This window comes from Microdochium trichocladiopsis (assembly GCF_020744255.1).
Source record: "Microdochium trichocladiopsis strain MPI-CAGE-CH-0230 chromosome Unknown B0I36scaffold_11, whole genome shotgun sequence".
NCBI classification, from domain to species: domain Eukaryota; kingdom Fungi; phylum Ascomycota; class Sordariomycetes; order Xylariales; family Microdochiaceae; genus Microdochium; species Microdochium trichocladiopsis.
The window spans coordinates 1,821,828-1,837,248 of record NW_025763554.1 but is presented as its reverse complement, the minus strand read 5'-3'; the positions used below and the strand labels follow the sequence as shown (position 1 = coordinate 1,837,248).

The 15,421-nt window shown below is 58.5% G+C and overlaps 5 protein-coding genes across 5 annotated transcripts; 3 read left to right on the top strand and 2 right to left on the bottom strand.

Annotated features, from left to right (window-relative positions):
* Positions 1-31: 31 nt before the first annotated feature.
* Positions 32-2,207, bottom strand: B0I36DRAFT_40830 (pyruvate kinase-like protein). Its single transcript, XM_046161863.1, has 2 exons — positions 2,158-2,207; positions 32-2,084 (listed from the first exon to the last, which is right to left on the bottom strand). Exon 2 carries the CDS (start codon positions 2,040-2,042, stop codon positions 177-179), a length of 1,866 nt encoding a protein of 621 aa, XP_046006825.1. The 5' UTR covers positions 2,043-2,084; positions 2,158-2,207; the 3' UTR covers positions 32-176.
* Positions 2,208-2,401: 194 nt separating this feature from the next.
* B0I36DRAFT_40773 (ADP-ribose pyrophosphatase) lies at positions 2,402-4,166 on the top strand. Its single transcript, XM_046161851.1, has 5 exons — positions 2,402-2,517; positions 2,644-2,678; positions 2,976-3,313; positions 3,461-3,476; positions 3,657-4,166. Exons 1-5 carry the CDS (start codon positions 2,476-2,478, stop codon positions 3,967-3,969), a joined length of 744 nt encoding a protein of 247 aa, XP_046006824.1. The 5' UTR covers positions 2,402-2,475; the 3' UTR covers positions 3,970-4,166.
* A 35-nt stretch (positions 4,167-4,201) lies between these two features.
* Positions 4,202-5,813, bottom strand: B0I36DRAFT_40759 (S-adenosyl-L-methionine-dependent methyltransferase). Its single transcript, XM_046161845.1, has 5 exons — positions 5,462-5,813; positions 5,331-5,405; positions 5,167-5,236; positions 5,078-5,095; positions 4,202-4,976 (listed from the first exon to the last, which is right to left on the bottom strand). Exons 1-5 carry the CDS (start codon positions 5,699-5,701, stop codon positions 4,363-4,365), a joined length of 1,017 nt encoding a protein of 338 aa, XP_046006823.1. The 5' UTR covers positions 5,702-5,813; the 3' UTR covers positions 4,202-4,362.
* Positions 5,814-8,958: 3,145 nt separating this feature from the next.
* B0I36DRAFT_40726 (family 18 glycoside hydrolase) lies at positions 8,959-10,776 on the top strand. The gene is made up of 4 exons (XM_046161837.1): positions 8,959-9,424; positions 9,503-9,734; positions 9,793-10,361; positions 10,476-10,776. The coding sequence occupies exons 1-4, from the start codon at positions 9,245-9,247 to the stop codon at positions 10,563-10,565; spliced, it is 1,071 nt and encodes a 356-aa protein (XP_046006822.1). The 5' UTR covers positions 8,959-9,244; the 3' UTR covers positions 10,566-10,776.
* Positions 10,777-12,143: 1,367 nt separating this feature from the next.
* B0I36DRAFT_277187 (subunit of VP52-54 complex) lies at positions 12,144-14,938 on the top strand (the record flags this gene model as incomplete). Its single annotated transcript, XM_046151410.1, has 2 exons — positions 12,144-14,432; positions 14,511-14,938. The coding sequence occupies 2 exons, from the start codon at positions 12,144-12,146 to the stop codon at positions 14,808-14,810; spliced, it is 2,589 nt and encodes an 862-aa protein (XP_046006821.1). The 3' UTR covers positions 14,811-14,938.
* Positions 14,939-15,421: the final 483 nt, after the last annotated feature.

Here is a 15,421-nt window from a genome sequence, read left to right as displayed (position 1 = left end):
GATGCTCTTCGTATTTCAAAACGATTCACGCGTCCGTGATATGGACATGATGCAGGATCACCTTTTCCCAGTGCGCGAATCTTCAAAGATCTAGTAATCACTCGATATCTGTCTGTCTCCTCCATTCTCAGCCAAAATGAGTCTCCATTTGTCCTGCTTCAGAACCTCGAAAAGTTTTAATAAGTCGTCTCAGACATCAACAATGATCCGACCTCTCGCACGACTGACACAGCTGAGCAGGCTATCCTCCTTCTGTGCTTCCTCGAGCGCCAAGCCCCGATGCTCGACCTGCCCCCCTCCTCGCTGTCCCCATCAGCCGCAGCCGCCTCTCCCTCGTCCCTTCGACCCTTGTTATTCTTCGTTGTTGCCGTCGCCCCTCCCCTCCTCTCCTTCCTCCCGCCGCACGAGTAATCCACCACACAGCTCCCGCAGTTCCCGACCAGACATGAGCTGTCCACGTCGAACCCGACTTCGGTCAGCACCTCGAGCAGGGACTTGTCCCGGGGGACCTGCAGCACTTTTCCGGACCGCTTGATCTCCACCTCGAACGGTTGGCCCGTGCCGGACTCGGCGGAGCCAAAGGACTCAAAGTGCACCTGGGCGCGCGGGTAGGCGTACTGCGTTGTGAGCTTCTGGCACTCTTCCATCAGGGAGGTTGGCCCGCAGCAGTAGATTGCCACGTTGGCCGGGCTGGCCGGGATGACGGCCTTGGGCTCGAGGCGCTGGGCCGTGCCAGCGGGGGCGGCAGCAGCAGATTCGTGCTGGTGTTTGGCGTAGATTGTGGTCTGTGCGGCTGGGAGAAGGGACAGATATGCTGCTTCCTCGTGGGAGCGGACTGCGTAGTGGATCTCGGTGTTGTTGTTGTTGTTGGCCGGGTTGAGTGGTGAGGCTGGCGAGATGAGGTCGCGCAGAAAAGCGGTAATGCCGATACCGCCAATGATGAATATGTGCTTGCGGGTATCGGCGAGGCAGTCTTTTCCATGACCGTTCAAGGTCGAAGGTGCAGGCGCTTCAGACCCCTTGGCGACCTTGGTCTTGTCGCCGACCAGGAACTCGTCGTGCATGTACACGGACCCCCCACGCGAGTTGTCATCACGGGCGACGCCGAGCTCGAAACGCCGCATGTCACCTGCGACGACGGAGTATGCGCGCGAGAAGGCCAGTTCGGGCCCGAATTGCAGACGGACGTGCGGAAACTGGCCAAATTCCAGCTGGCCTGGCTCGATATCCGCATGGCTCTCGTTAACCTCGAACACCAGCCTCTTCACGCGGCGGGTCACATCGGTCTTTTCGACGAGGTGATACGGCCGCCAGACCACGGGCAGGCGATCTCCTTCGAGGCGGCCAGCCATGTTCTCCACGCCGTTGACGAGTCTCGCGGTGAAGATGTCGCGGATGTACTTGCTCAGCTCGGGCAGCTGGCTCAGCACGGTGGAGGCTTCTACATTTGCCGTGTCATGATATAGAAAGTTCTGCACCTGCGAGACGGACCATATTGGGTGCAGCCGCTCGAGCAGCTCGAAGCGGTCGCCCTGCTGGACATGGCCCGGGACGAGCACGCGGTAGTACCAGCCCGTGCGGCCCGTGGACTGGGCCGTGCTGGACGCCTTCTTGTACTCGAAGCGCATGTTGAGCTTGTAGCACGGCTGCCGGGGCTCGCTGACCTGGATGACGACTTCGGGCCCGAGGCGGAACTTGTCGCCGATGCAGATATTGCCCTCGTGGAGCAGCTCCGCGGACAGGTTCTCACCAAACCCGCCGACCTTGAAGAGGGACTCGCGGCCCGGGGCGAGCTCGTTCCAGAGCGGGTAGTGGGCCGAGCAGTACTGGTGCAGCGCCTTGTCAGGCCCGCCGTGCAGCTCAAACTGCTGCTCGTCACCAGTGAGGCCGAGCGGGGAGACATAGATGCGGCCTTGCTGGGGCAGCTTGTTGATGGCGGAGCGGACTTTGTTCTGGCCCGGGAAGGGCTTGACCTTGCCAATACGCAGGCTGCGCAGGACGTCGGTGGGCGGCAGTGGTGCCGCTGGCAGCCCGGCCATCATGGTGGAGGGCACATGGGCAATGGCAGCGCCATCTTCTCGAACCTGGGGTATAAATGAACCCATTCTTTCCGATGACTGGGGGGAATGCTTGTGCAGCTGAGGGGATGTCACTTACAGCGAGGGCTGGTGGTCCGCTTTGGCGATGAAAGCGGACAGTGTTGGACGATTCGAGTGGTGTTAAAGGGAGGAAATAGCGCGGTCTGCGGAAAGGAGGGGGAGAAGATGAGCGTCGTAGAGGGTGAGTCAGCTCATGGCTCGGGACGGCTGCCTTCGGCGGACGGTGCACTAAGAACCCCACCTCTGCCGAGTTCGCTACTGGCACAAGACAGACCCGACGGCATTGGGTCAGGGCGTTGCAGGTGGGAGATACTGTTTAGTACAGCCTCTGCATAAATGTCACCACACATTCAAGATAATTAGCTCGCAAGCCGCAATGTCAGCAAGCAACGCAAAGATCGTCTCGATAGAGCCACTGGTAGGAATACCCCTCTGCATCCCGCAACTCCTCCGCAGACGCATGAGACGCCGTCTTCAACTGAGATCTACCGTGCAATTGGATTGGGAAGAAAGAGAAAACAGCTAACAGAAATCATTGCTCCAGGACTCCAAAGATGCCAGGTGGCTGCAGCTCGTCAAGTGAGTCTGTAGAAATAGCTTGAACCCGTTGTTCAAATTCCAAAGTTGCCAAGCGTCAGCTCTGCCGCCTTCCACTGGTTGGTCGCCTACGGAAGAATATCGTACTTTTGAATCCCGCGAAGAATCTTGGGGGTACTGCCAGTTCCTCGAGTACCCATGATTGGGTCCTCGGCTTGATATTCGACGCACTTTGTGGTTGTGCGATTCCGGAGCGAGGGAGGATGGAATACCCCGAACTCACACTTTGTGCCAAACAAGATAAAACTAGACACACACCATGACTAACATCCACCTCAGAGTAAACTACACGGATCCAAACAACAATGCTCGAACCTGGGAGGCAACCCGCCGCACGACAAAGCCCAGCACCAGCGCGGTGGACTCGATCCACATCATCGCCGTCCTCAACAAGCCCGACCCTCTCGACACCGGGCAGGCAGTTCCGCATATCCTGCTCGAGAAGCAGTTCCGGCCGCCCGCCGGCAAGGTCACGGTCGAGTTCCCTGCCGGGCTGGTGGACGAGGGCGAGACTGCCGACGAGGCCGCGGTGCGGGAGCTCCGGGAGGAGACGGGCTATGTTGGGACTGTCGTGCCAGACCCTGCGGCGGGGGCGAGGAGGATGATTGTTCACGGGTGTAAGTGGTTGCTGTTGTTGTTGTGTCTGGGAGGCTGTTTTTGTGTGTTCATCACACCAGCTGTCGCCGTTCTTCCCTAATCACTTTCCCCTATATCTGTGTGTAGATGATTGTGCTAACATTTCTATCGTTTGTCATAACGAACAGCACCTGCTTCATCAAGGTACGCCATTCATGTTTCGATTTTTTGTTGTTTTTTCTTTCTCTATCCTCCTCTATTCTAAACGCGCTCCCTTCCCACTGCTGTACATCCTATACCCCCTTCCAGCTCTCCCGTCATCTGCACCACTCCTTCATTGCCCCATTTCCACACCCACACACTAACCACACAAACAAACAAAAGCTCATGCACCTACATGATCCACATGACCATCGACCCTTCCCTGCCCGAGAACCAGAACCCGACCCCGAAGCTCGAGCCAGACGAGTTCATTGAGTGCTTCTGGGTGCCCCTGCGCGACCTCCCCGCCGAGCTGCGCAAACTCGAGGCTCCGGCCCCGGCCTCGTCTGCTGCTGCTACGGAGGCGGCTACTACTACTACTACAACTGGCGCGGTAATGTTGACCAAAGGCGGCAGCGGCGGCGGCTGTGCTATTGATGGCAAGGTCGCCAGTTTTGCAGAGGGCTTGAGCGTCGCTTGGGCGTGGGGGCTTTGATTTCTCCGCTTGCGTGGGAAAGAGTGGGAGATGATATAAAGAAGGGAGGGGGGAAAGGGTTCTCGAGGGCATGTAAAATGATATAGAGGGTCTTGATGGGCAGGGACCTGTATGAGCCCGGGCTACCCGGCTGGGAGATCCTCTGGGTCGGTAGTCTCTATGGAGGTTCAACTCTGCTCGTGAGTGGAAAAGAAGGCGGTGTTCCGCTGTGACGCCTTGCGGCGTCAGGCTGTGTACAAAAGCTGTCCAGTCGCGGCCGGTCTGAGAAACCACAGGCAAAGGAACAAGAACCCATGCACTCGCAAAATATCACAATACATGCTTTTATCTTCAGAAGCAGGTCGTTACAAAAGTTTGTTACGAAGGCTTCTGCCCATACCAGAAATACATGTTCTAATACCTGTGCTGGTCACTTTTACTCAGCGACCTGAGCGCAAGAGCTCGCCACACTTCCCGCTCGTCTTCTGGTATCCCCAAAAGTGCCAGCGGCTTCGCGATGATTACGGGCAGAAAGCTCTGGATCGCCGTCTTCATGTACATCCCCACAAGTCTAAGCGTCTTGTCCGCCGGCCACGTCCCGATGGGTATCTTCTTTACGACGCACCGCACGTTGACAAAGCCGGCCTTCTCCAGAGGCTCCCGCAACTTGGAGGCGAGATGGACGTCGTATCCGATACGCTCAAACGCCTGCGTGGCCAGGCGGTAGAGCTTGATTAAATCGTCGTCTGGGTTCATTGTGCCGTCGTCGCAGAGGAAGTTGGCGTGCTGCTCCTGCCACTCCATCCAGCCGCCTGGCTTGAGGTTGTCGAATGTCTGCTGGCAGAGCTTGTGCGGATCCTTGATCGTCGTAGACATGCCGCGGCAGTGCACAAGATCCCAGGCGGAACCATTCATCCATTCGTCTTCGGCATCATCGATGATGAAGTTCACGTTTGGCGGTATCCACACTGGCTGAATGGGGCTGAGATCAAGGCCGGTGACTATGGCAGAGGGAAACTTGTCGCCAACTGCGGGTTCACGTGTTAGTCTGTGGTACGTGCTTGGCTCCGCTCAACGGAACAAGCCGCTGACGTGCATCACCAACGTCGCGGGAATGCGCATGTCTGACCTTCAATTGCCCACAGACCTGGTAGTTGACATGTGATCAGCATCAATACATCTTAGTGCAAGAAGCGAATACGGATCACGCAGTCCTACCTGTGCCTGTCCCAATATCTAAAATCTTTTGCGGATTGTCTCCAATGGGGGAGTAAAAGAGCTCGCCATTCTAATATGGCCCAAAAATGACAGAGTCAGAGGATGCGAGCACTTGCGACCGCTCAGATCAGAGCGAGTGTGGGGTGTGCTGGGTGCGCACGTACAGTCAATTCCATGTACATTGCATGCTTCATGTCCTCGCGGCTTTGCTCCTGATCATCATTTGGTATCGGATAGCGCTGTCAGAGGAGGTCAGCGACAGGTGCTGGCATTGCTGGGGGAATGGCGCGCGAACCCCATGTCTGTATTTGTGGAAGCGCCGACCGTGCTCATATGTGTGGGCGTATATGCTGCTGTTTATGGAGGTCGTGTCACTGAGGTTGTCCTCATCCCACTCACTGGGCTCGAACTCGTCGTCGAAGGAGTCGGATGCCCCATCGCTGTGCGCAGCAATGGCCGGCTCGTCGCCAGGTCTGTGAAAGAGGGCGTTGTCGGGCAAGCCTGGGTCGCATGAGGGGGCACTTCCGCAGGACATGGTGTGCTGTTGGGGGAAACTGGCGTGGTCTTGGCCGACGAGGTTATTGTGGGCTCCCAAGGCGAGCGATGTCCATTTACTTGCTCGCACGATCGACGCCGTCACTACCGTCCTTGGGTCGCACGCGGGGAGACGGTTGAGCTGCTGCGAAGATGTGTGTAACCGGCCGAGAAAGGATGGCGTGCGCGCAGATGTAGGAAATGGGGATGCAGGTAATCGTAGAGTCAAGGTTGAACAGCCACCCGCAGGTCTAGCCCATTGTCTAGGGCTGCGGGCGTTGGCTCAGCTGCTTCCGCCCAAGGGGAGCCGCGGTCCAGAGCCCAGAGTCCGCGACTGGACTGAGGGTTGCCATCACTTCATCCACCCACCATCTTGATTTGAGTTGGAGGCTTGTGATTATTAATCCAGAAACAGTCAGGCCAGCCCTGGAAGCCATTCTAGATTCTTGGCGCAAGTGTGTTTGTCAAAGCTTGTTCGGCATCGACCACCACGCGAGCGTTCTATGCCGTCAAGTGTCGCAATGCTCGTCACAATGCTCGTCGCGAACCCCAGCAAGCACGGCTTAGACAAGCCAGCCGTCATTGTTGCCACAAGTGGACGACGACATGCCGGACACAATCACTATTAGCAAGAACGTGCAGTTGCCAGCATTCCATACCCGGGAGAATGAGGGATGTCGTCTCGGCCATGTCAAAAGACTAAGATGCGGTGCTTCCCACTATGCTCTCATCATCTGACGCACATCATGTCGAATCTTATTGAAAACGAATTGCGCGAGATGACCATGCCCACAAGGGGTTTCGATTGCTGGCCAGCTCCTTCAAGGTGTCCGCAAAACCCCTGGTCTCGTACCCTTGCCACCACTTCAACAACTACCAGAAGCAACCGTGAAGCTGCTGATATCAATCTTAGCAACTTGAGGACAGACGAGCTTGCTATCGTTGCGGAAGATTGACAGAGTCAATCAGGAAACCGGCATGCTCATTTGGGTCGGGTTCAACGCTTGTGGCTACATCGTCGTTACTATGTATTAGCTCGTCAAGAGTATGGAGACGTGATCCAGCACGCAAGAAACCCAGCGACGAGAGCAACATGACCTCCACGCTGTGTTGCCCCTTCAGGTAAGTCGCACGCAAGGCACCTGATAAGCGTGCTGAAGGTCGTGCTGCATAAGAGATCCACGATGCAGGCTGCCATGTTGTTAATGGCACATCCCGGATTCGTGCAAGTCCAGAGGCAGCCTCCATGTCAATGTGCTGGTCACTCCATGGGAATTATTGCGCGGGGCCATGGAGCAATCTGAAGTCTGGCATGGGTTCATGCTTGCGCTTATAGGCTCGGGGGACACTTGACATACGAAATTCAAGCGTCGCTTGTTGCACCCAGGACGACACGTGAGGGTGCATTGCCGATGCCTGCACTGTACAGGCCGACAGCATTCGTCGTGCTGGCACCCGTTGTCTTTGTCCTCAACATCAGAGTTGCATCCGCCAGGACTGTCATTCTCATGTCAAGCACAGACTTGAAGAGGGTTCCATTCGGGTCTGCTGTGGGCCCAGCACATCCTTGTCGGCGGGTTGATGTCTGGATAGGCTGCCTGATGCAGAAGGTATAACAAAACAACACTGACCTTCGTCGACGGTGCGACTCGGCTGCCGCCGAGAGGCTCAGTGATTACGCAAGGCAGCTGGTCAAAAAGGCAGCTGCAGCCGTTCCCATGGGCAGATCTGTGTCTGTGCAAGGCAGGGTCCAAGTGCCTGTGCGTTGGCAGATGGCGGCTGCAGTGGGTGGCCCCTCGGGATAATAGTCCCCTTGCTGCACAATGATCTGCGTGAGAGATTCCGGTCGGCGTGCGTGATGCGATGGCTGTGGAGAGAAATGAACCTGCTCCGCAGCGGTGCGCAAGTGATTGACGACGCGGACTGGAGGGCATGGCCGGAGCACTCATCAGTTGGGAAGGAGCTGCGTTTGTGCCTGGCACGGCAGCAACGTGTTCTGTTTGCAGCGTCCCCGTGGCCGGACACAGGCATCTCATCACCGGGGCCTGCCCGCCATCGCCATAGCATGCCGTGCTATTGATGATCTTGACCTCGCTCCACCACGACGAGCCTCGGCAGCCCTGAAGGAACATCCTATCGCATCATCGCGCAACGCCTGTTCCCAGCACAGCGGCACGGCACGCCGTCTCTGGCCCCACCGCGGCGCTGCATGCATCCTGCTGCTCACGTCGGTGGTGCAACCATCCTCGCATGCCGCCCATGCTGCCGGCAAACATCAGATGAGCGGCCTATACTCGATGGGTCGCCGGAGCACACGCTGCAGACCTTCCCCTTCAGGCGCCTCGGTACGAACCGTCGCGTCCGGCCTGGTACAGTGGACGTCTTGACCGGAGCCATGGGCATGGGCCACGACAGCCAAACGAGCATCTCTGCCCAGACGTGGAAGGCCGTCGGCATGATTGCGGCCTTGCCTCGTCCTGACTGAGTCGCCGCGAAGCGGGCATGAAGTGTCCAGGCTGGTGGGCAGGACCGCCGGGGCGCCAGTGCTTGCACGTGTTGCACACTAGCGCCTAGGGCGTCCCCGTAGTCGTCACAGCCAATTTTGGGGCGTTTCATGGTCCACTAACGGCTGCCTCCAACGACATCACCACCCGGCCGACGCGAGTCTGCTGCTGCAGCCTCAGATCGACCCCGGCCCGGCGCTGGCCGGTAATACAGTCCATGGCGGTCGCATGGCTACGAGACCAGCGCTCGTTCCTGACGAGCGCCTCGGCACAGCCTAGGCACAGACTGAGCCTCAAAGGCTCTGTGCCACAAAGCTCGGCCATCGGACCGCCTTGCGGGCCATCCTCAGGCACCAGCACGTGCCGCAAAGTGTCGGCTCCGGCGAAACTTACTACAAGACCCGTCACATATTGATCCATCCGTGCCCAATATGGCTGGCATATGCTTGCCCTGGCCGGTCGTGCCATCCACCACTCTACCGAACGTGCCGTCGGGGACACACAGGAATATCATGACACTGATTTAGCTTTCGAGACCTTGTCTACACCCCGGCTCTGCCGCCAGTGTCCCCGGCCCTTCTAGCTCGGCCTCGCAAAAATTAGCCTCAATGCCTTCCATCAGTTTCATATGTCATAGCCCAGGGCCATCCCGAAGGAGTCAGCTTTACACAGCGGCCGCTCCCACCTAGCGTTCCATGCCGAATTGCGTCGCCGCTTGGGGCATTCTCTTCGAGACGTTGGCGGGGCTGTCTGGAAGTGGGAGCCGTAGCGTTCCTCCTGGGGTCCTACTTAGCGCACCGCTCGATCCACCATGTTGTTCCATGAGGATTCTAGTCTGGCTGCGTGCGTATTTGGGCACAGAGGCTTATATTCAGACGCCATCCCTGGTCGTTTGGTCTCGGGAAATAGCCTGACCTCATTGGAAACACCCGGCCTGTTCAACATAGTACAAGACCGCCAGTCACCGACCTGTCTCTTGTCGACAGAGCCGTGGATAGTGATTCGCTTCACAGTCACTATCACCACACTCAGACGCCACCATGAGTTCATCTTCTTCCCGGCGAAGGAAAGCAAGCGTCGCCGGCATCGGCTACACGAATGCAGTCTACTTTCCGAGTTCAAAGATCTATCAGGGCGCTACCCCGGGGATGATGAACTACAAATGTATCAACCACGTGTATTATGCTTTTGCGAGCCTAGGACCAGACGGCACGGTTTTTGTAAGATGCCACTCCCGTCGCCCGGATTTTTTCGCAGCATCTCGCGTATTAGCAGGTACTGACAACGATGATTGCCAGCTTGGTGACGAGTGGGCTGATACTCAATCCCCATGCGATGGTGTCAACGGCGGCATCGGCTCTCTGATGCACTTGAAGCAAGCCAATCCTCATCTATCGGTGGTAATATCGGTTGGTGGTGGCAACACAAGCGCGAAGTTTCCAATTGTGGCCGCCAGTGCTGCACTTAGAGACAACTTTGCGAGGTCGGCACGAGGCTTGGTAGAAGCGTCCGGATTCGATGGGATAGACAGTAAGTCATACCTCTTCCTGAACCCTTGGAATGCTGGCATGTGCTGATATCGCCACAGTCATGTGGGAGTTCCCTGGCGACCTGCAAGAAGGTGCCGACTTTGTAGATTTGCTCACCACGGTCCGGCTTCACATGCCGGAAGACCAGTTTCTCTTGACAGCAGCTTTGCCATGCGGCGTACCCATATTGCAGAACATCGACATCGCGATGGCGACAATGCTCGTCGACTACGTCAACCTAATGGCTTACGACTTCTCCGGGCCATGGGATCCGCGGAGTGGGCACCATGCTCAGCTCTACACCATGGACAAGGCTAGCACTTCCGGTGACACGGGTGTTTCCTATCTCATTGGACATGGCTGTCCATCACAAAAGATCCTTCTCGGGATTCCGTTGTACGGCCGCAGCTTTCTCGGTGTGAGCGGACCGGGCCACCGACACAAGGGCTGCGGTGGCGAGGACGGGACTTTCGAGTACAACATGCTACCACGGCGCAACACCAAAGAGACAGTGGACAAGCGCGTCTGTGCCGCCAGCTGTGCTGGGGGAGACGGTGGCTTCGTCACCTACGACAACCCGGAGACGGTCAAAATGAAGGGGGCGTACTGTAAACAGAAGAAGCTCGGTGTAAGTGCTCCCTAAGATTGGCACATCCGTCTAGTGCCGTTGGGCTGCAGCAAGCGTCCTTCTGGAAGGTTTCTACTGCGGAGTTGGCGCATAAACTAACATGAAACCTGCCAGGGGCTCTTTTACTGGACAGGACCAGCCGATTCCACAGACAGGCATCGAAGCCTAATTGCCACGGGCTTCAAGGCACTACACAGTTCCTGATGAACAGAGCTCAGTACGGAGATCACCTACCCGGGCTGCACGAGCTCCAGGCGGACGATATCTCCCAGCCAGCTCAGCGCGTAATGCAAGGACCGTGAGCGCCATGTCATGGGGCGCGACTGGTCTGCCCCTAGCGCATATTACCGGACTCCACTCATGGGGCGTGACTCGCCCAGTGTAGTTTGGGCGACGACCCAACACGGCACCGTCGTGCCTGAAATGGGAGTGGTGGCAGCAGTAAGAAAACAACTTTACGGATTACGACGTCATTTCGGTTGACCATCATAGAGGGGGAAAATTCAGGGACAGCAAGCTTGGCGTTTTCTTTTTGTTTTCCTCTCGGAAATCATGGGCCGGCTCGCCTCTGAGTTGTTCTCCACCAAGCGATTTCTTGGGCATTTGAATTTCCTGATGAGCGACACATGCCGTCACTTGGTGGGCTGGCGCAAAATACACCTCGGGCCGGGGGTAACAGTGAAAGGAACGGGCATACATTTTCGGGTTTTGCTTATAGATCTCGTCACCACGGCACAATGCTTGCATTCAAGTCAAAATATAGACACCATTTAGCACTTACTTTCCTCCGCTGTGGCTTCCATCCAGCCCCAGCCGGCTCGTGTTATCGGCAGGGGTCATTTAAACTGCGACCCTACCGAACAAAGTCGCGCCGACAATTCCGATGCCGCTTTGAGCTGTGCTGCCGAGTTGGGCAAGCTGGCAGCCGAGCAGCTTCGGAACCCAGACGGCCCTTCTGATGCGAGCAAGACCACTCCGCCGAGGCTGCCGTAATTTGAGACCACGTTCCATGCTGGGTGATGCGAATACGATTGTGACCCGGGGGATTTTTGGGTGTGGCTCCGAAGGTGGCTCGATCATGCATGAAGTCCCTGCAGTAACCCGTACCACTTGTGACTCCGTGGAGTTCGGCGCCTAATCTGATCATCACGTGAGGACGCTCCGCTGCGAATGGTGTTGACGGTGATTGAGGTGTATGCTGCGTGGCGATGAATCCTGACTTGATTGTGTATATTTCCTACCTGGTGGCAGGATCTCGCTCTGACGGGGGACATGCACACAGGCTCTTGTTGGTTGCGGTCGTTTGCTTGGTAGAATCTGTCGAGCTTTTCCCCAGACCTAGGCCTGTAGCCCCATGGGCTCATGCGACTGCGCTCCTCGTCTTCCGCCGCCGCCGACAAGCTGTGTGATGTGTATGGGATGAGAGGAGCAGCAGACAAAGGACCGGAGGGAGCGGAGGGAGGGTCGTAGGGCTGGGCGATGGACCAGAATTGGGGAAGCGGGCCCGCCAGGGGGCGCGGGGAACCAAGGCTGATGGTTCCTGAGGCCACCCCTGACTCCAACGACAGCTGTCCCCGAGCTCGCAGCTTTCCCGTCAGCTGAACCGAAATCCCGGCGCCGACAAACATCAGCCTCGACACCTCAACACGACATACCTAGCAACACCGGCGTGCCTACCTACCGAGGTACTCAGTGTACTTGTCGCCAGTCCCAGCCTCGCCTCTGCCTGCTCGGACCACGCCCAACACACCACACCACTCTGCACTCGCCCACCATGATAAGATGAACGGCATCGCCGCCGAGACGTCCCTCGCGTCTCTCGACTCGGTCGACTACGACCCCATCCAACACCTCAATCGCCTATTTGCCCACCCTTCGACCGTTTCCTCGGTCGGCCGCGTCTCCTCGACCCTGCACGCCCAGCACAATGGCCTCTCGGCTGACATCGCCCGCGCCGAGGCCGACCAGGCGTACGGCTCCGACTCGTCCCTCGAGCGCATGCAGTCCGCCCAGGCCGAGCTCGCGGGCCTCTTCCGCAACATCGAGAGCGTCCGCGCCCGGGCAATCGAGACGGAGCACAACATCACGTCGATGACGGCTGACATCAAGCGCCTCGATGCTACCAAGCGCAACCTTACCCTCTCTATGACCGCCCTCAAGCGCCTCCAGATGCTCACCACAGCCTACGACCAGCTCCGCGGCCTCGCCCGCTCCCGCCAGTACCGCGAGTGTGCCAGCCTCCTCCAGGCCGTCCTCCAGCTCATGCGCCACTTCAACAGCTACCGCAGCATCGACCAGATCGCCACCCTCAGCCGCGGCGTGTCCGAGCTCCAGCGCGAGCTGCTCGAGCAGGTCTGCGAGGACTTTGAGATGGCGTTTGCCAAGGGCGAGGTCGGCCAGCGCCGGCAGACGCTCGTCGAGGCGTGCAACGTCATGGACGCCCTCGGGGACAACGCCAAGTCCCGCATCGTCACCTGGTACATCAACACGGAGCTGCGCGAGTACCGGCAGGTATTCCGGGGCAACGACGAGGCGGGCAGCCTGGACAATATTGGCCGGCGGTATGCCTGGTTCAAGCGCATGATGAAGGGCCACGACGAGGAGCACGCCGCCATATTCCCGCAGCACTGGCGGGTGGGCGAGACGCTGGCCATGGCGTTCTGCGACGGCACCCGCGACGACTACAAGGGAATCCTGGAGAGGAGCATGCGGCGGGTCGACGGCGCCCGGATCGACGTCAACCTGCTCCTCCGCTGCCTGCAGGAGACGCTCGACTTTGAGCAGACGATCGAGCGGCGGTTCTCCAGCGAGCCCCGCGCCAGCATCGACACCGTCAGCTCGGCGGACGAGAACCGGCAGCGCTTCAACGGGTCCATCTCGGTCGCGTTTGAGCCGTACCTCAGCCTGTGGGTCGAGTCGCAGGACAAGGCGCTGGCTGCCATGATCCCCAAGTACAAGGCACAGCCGCTGCTGCCGGCCGACGAGGAGTTCTCGCCGCAGTCGGTCATCAGCTCTGCGATCGAGCTGTTCCACTTCTACAAGCTGACGCTGTCCCAGTGCGCCAAGCTCTCCACGAGCGAGCGCCTGCTGGACCTGGCCAAGACGCTTGCAAAGTATCTCGACGACTACGCACAGCAGGTGCTGCTAGGCACATTGCAGAAACACACGCAAGGCGGGCCGTCGCTCCAGGACATCATCCTCGTGCTCAACACGGCGGACTTCTGGCACACCAACGCGGGCCAGCTAGAGGAGAACATCAAGAAGCGCATCGACCACGAGCTGGTCAGCAAGGTAGACCTGTCGTCACAGGCCGACGCATTCATGGGCGTGGCCAGTGCCGCCGTGATCGCGCTGGTCGGCAAGGTCGGCGCCGACTGCGACGGCGCCTGGCGCGAGATGCGCAACACCAACTGGTCCAAGATGGACGCCGCGGGCGACCAGAGCTCGTACATTGGGGAGCTCGTCAAGCACGTCAATGGCAAGGCCGAAGAGATCCTCGGCATGGTCGCGAAGCAGCAGTACGCGCGCGCGTTTGCGGACAACCTCGTCGAGCACCTCGCAACCGCGTACCTCGCCAACATTGTGCAGTGCAGGCCCATCTCCGAGGTCGGCGCCGAGCAGATGCTGCTGGACAAGTACGTCCTCACCAAGAGCCTGACGAACCTGCTGTCCTACCACAACGCGTCCTCCTCGTCCTCGTCCGCGACCACGGCCAGCGCGCCATACCAGCCGCCCGCGAGCTTCGCGAAGCGCACGAGCGCGACCATGGGCCGCATGGACCCGCTCCTGCAGACCCTGCTCGTGCGCGCGGCCCCTCACGAGGGGTTCGTGACAGCGTACCTCGACTTCATCGGCGACCGGTCCGACACCAACTTCAAAAAGATCCTCGACCTCAAGGGCGTGCGCAAGCAGGACCAGATGTACCTGCTCGACACGTTCAGCCACCTGCGCGACGGGCCCAGCGTCAAGGACAAGCTCGTGCCCGCGAACGCGCTGCTCACACCCCTGATGAACGGGCCCGGCGTTGGCGGTGGCGGCATCGGCGGTAGTAGCAGCGGCGGTATGGGCGGCGTGGGAGTGAGCGGGCTCGGCGTGGTCGGTGGCGCGGCGGGCGGCTTGCTCATGAGCGCGTCGGCCGCGGCCCAGCAGGGCGGCGCGTCGCTCGGCTCGTCGGCCGCGCGGTTCGACCCCACGGCTTTCGGGGAGAAGCTGCTCAACGCGGCGAGGGAGGGCGTGGACCGCATCGGCACGCCGATGGGCGGCGACGGCGGCGGCAGCTCCGCGGCTGGGGGGATAGGTGGTGGTGGTGGTGTAGGCGGTGCGGGAGGAAGTATCGTGCCGGGAGGGAGCAATGCCGCTATCAACGAGAATCTGCGCAAGATGGGCGACTTCTTCAGGCGGGATAATTTCGGGCTCGGGGCGCGGTTTGGGAAGAAGGATGGTGATTAATAAAGGGTGTGGACACAACGCGAGTGTGTCTGTCCCAGGACCAGATTTTACTGCGGGAGTCACCAAGATCAAGAGAAAAGAAAGAGAGAAATCGCCTTGGGACCGCTCTATCTCGTGCCAGTATCTGACTTCAATGATTCAAGACCTTGACTGATGCTCCTCATGTGCTTCTCATGCGGGCACACTATAAGACGAAGTAGGCTCAAACTCTTGGAGGATCCGTGGCTGAAGTAGTCATAGACATTTGCAAATGACAGACATCCCTGCGCGTGGCAACTGAGGCTGGCTGCGTAAAAAGTCGTCCCAATCAGACTCGCTGTCAATCCTACGCCGCCGCTTTGAACAAATGGAAAGTATTGTATTTTCTTCCTCGTCGCTGAGGGGGCTCGACTAGACCTGTGATGGTGAAGTAATTCCTCTATCCCTCCGGAGAGGAGTCCATCTCATCGCAACGAAGTATCCTAGCCGCTCCCTCTGTGTTATCTTTCTCGTTGTACAGTTTCCTTTGCTCGGCGGCATGGCTTCTGCCTTTGTGTACATATACATCAGACAGAAACTGTCTGATTCCCCGATCATCATGTCGATATCCTCTTTCCTCCCTCCTCCCAATC

Bases quoted from the DNA above. Each gene is read 5' to 3' on its own strand.
- B0I36DRAFT_40830 (XM_046161863.1), bottom strand. From the start codon at position 2,042: ATGATGGCCGGGCTGCCAGCGGCACCACTGCCGCCCACCGACGTCCTG.
- B0I36DRAFT_40773 (XM_046161851.1), top strand. From the start codon at position 2,476: ATGTCAGCAAGCAACGCAAAGATCGTCTCGATAGAGCCACTG. The intron at 2,518-2,643 runs GTAGGAATACCC...TCATTGCTCCAG, and splicing joins TCGTCTCGATAGAGCCACTG to GACTCCAAAGATGCCAGGTG. The intron at 2,679-2,975 runs GTGAGTCTGTAG...CATCCACCTCAG, and splicing joins AGGTGGCTGCAGCTCGTCAA to AGTAAACTACACGGATCCAA.
- B0I36DRAFT_40759 (XM_046161845.1), bottom strand. From the start codon at position 5,701: ATGTCCTGCGGAAGTGCCCCCTCATGCGACCCAGGCTTGCCCGACAAC. The intron at 5,406-5,461 runs GTTCGCGCGCCA...CTCCTCTGACAG, and splicing joins TCCACAAATACAGACATGGG to CGCTATCCGATACCAAATGA. The intron at 5,237-5,330 runs GTACGTGCGCAC...GGGCCATATTAG, and splicing joins CAATGTACATGGAATTGACT to AATGGCGAGCTCTTTTACTC.
- B0I36DRAFT_40726 (XM_046161837.1), top strand. From the start codon at position 9,245: ATGAGTTCATCTTCTTCCCGGCGAAGGAAAGCAAGCGTCGCCGGCATC. The intron at 9,425-9,502 runs GTAAGATGCCAC...GATGATTGCCAG, and splicing joins GACCAGACGGCACGGTTTTT to CTTGGTGACGAGTGGGCTGA. The intron at 9,735-9,792 runs GTAAGTCATACC...ATATCGCCACAG, and splicing joins CGGATTCGATGGGATAGACA to TCATGTGGGAGTTCCCTGGC.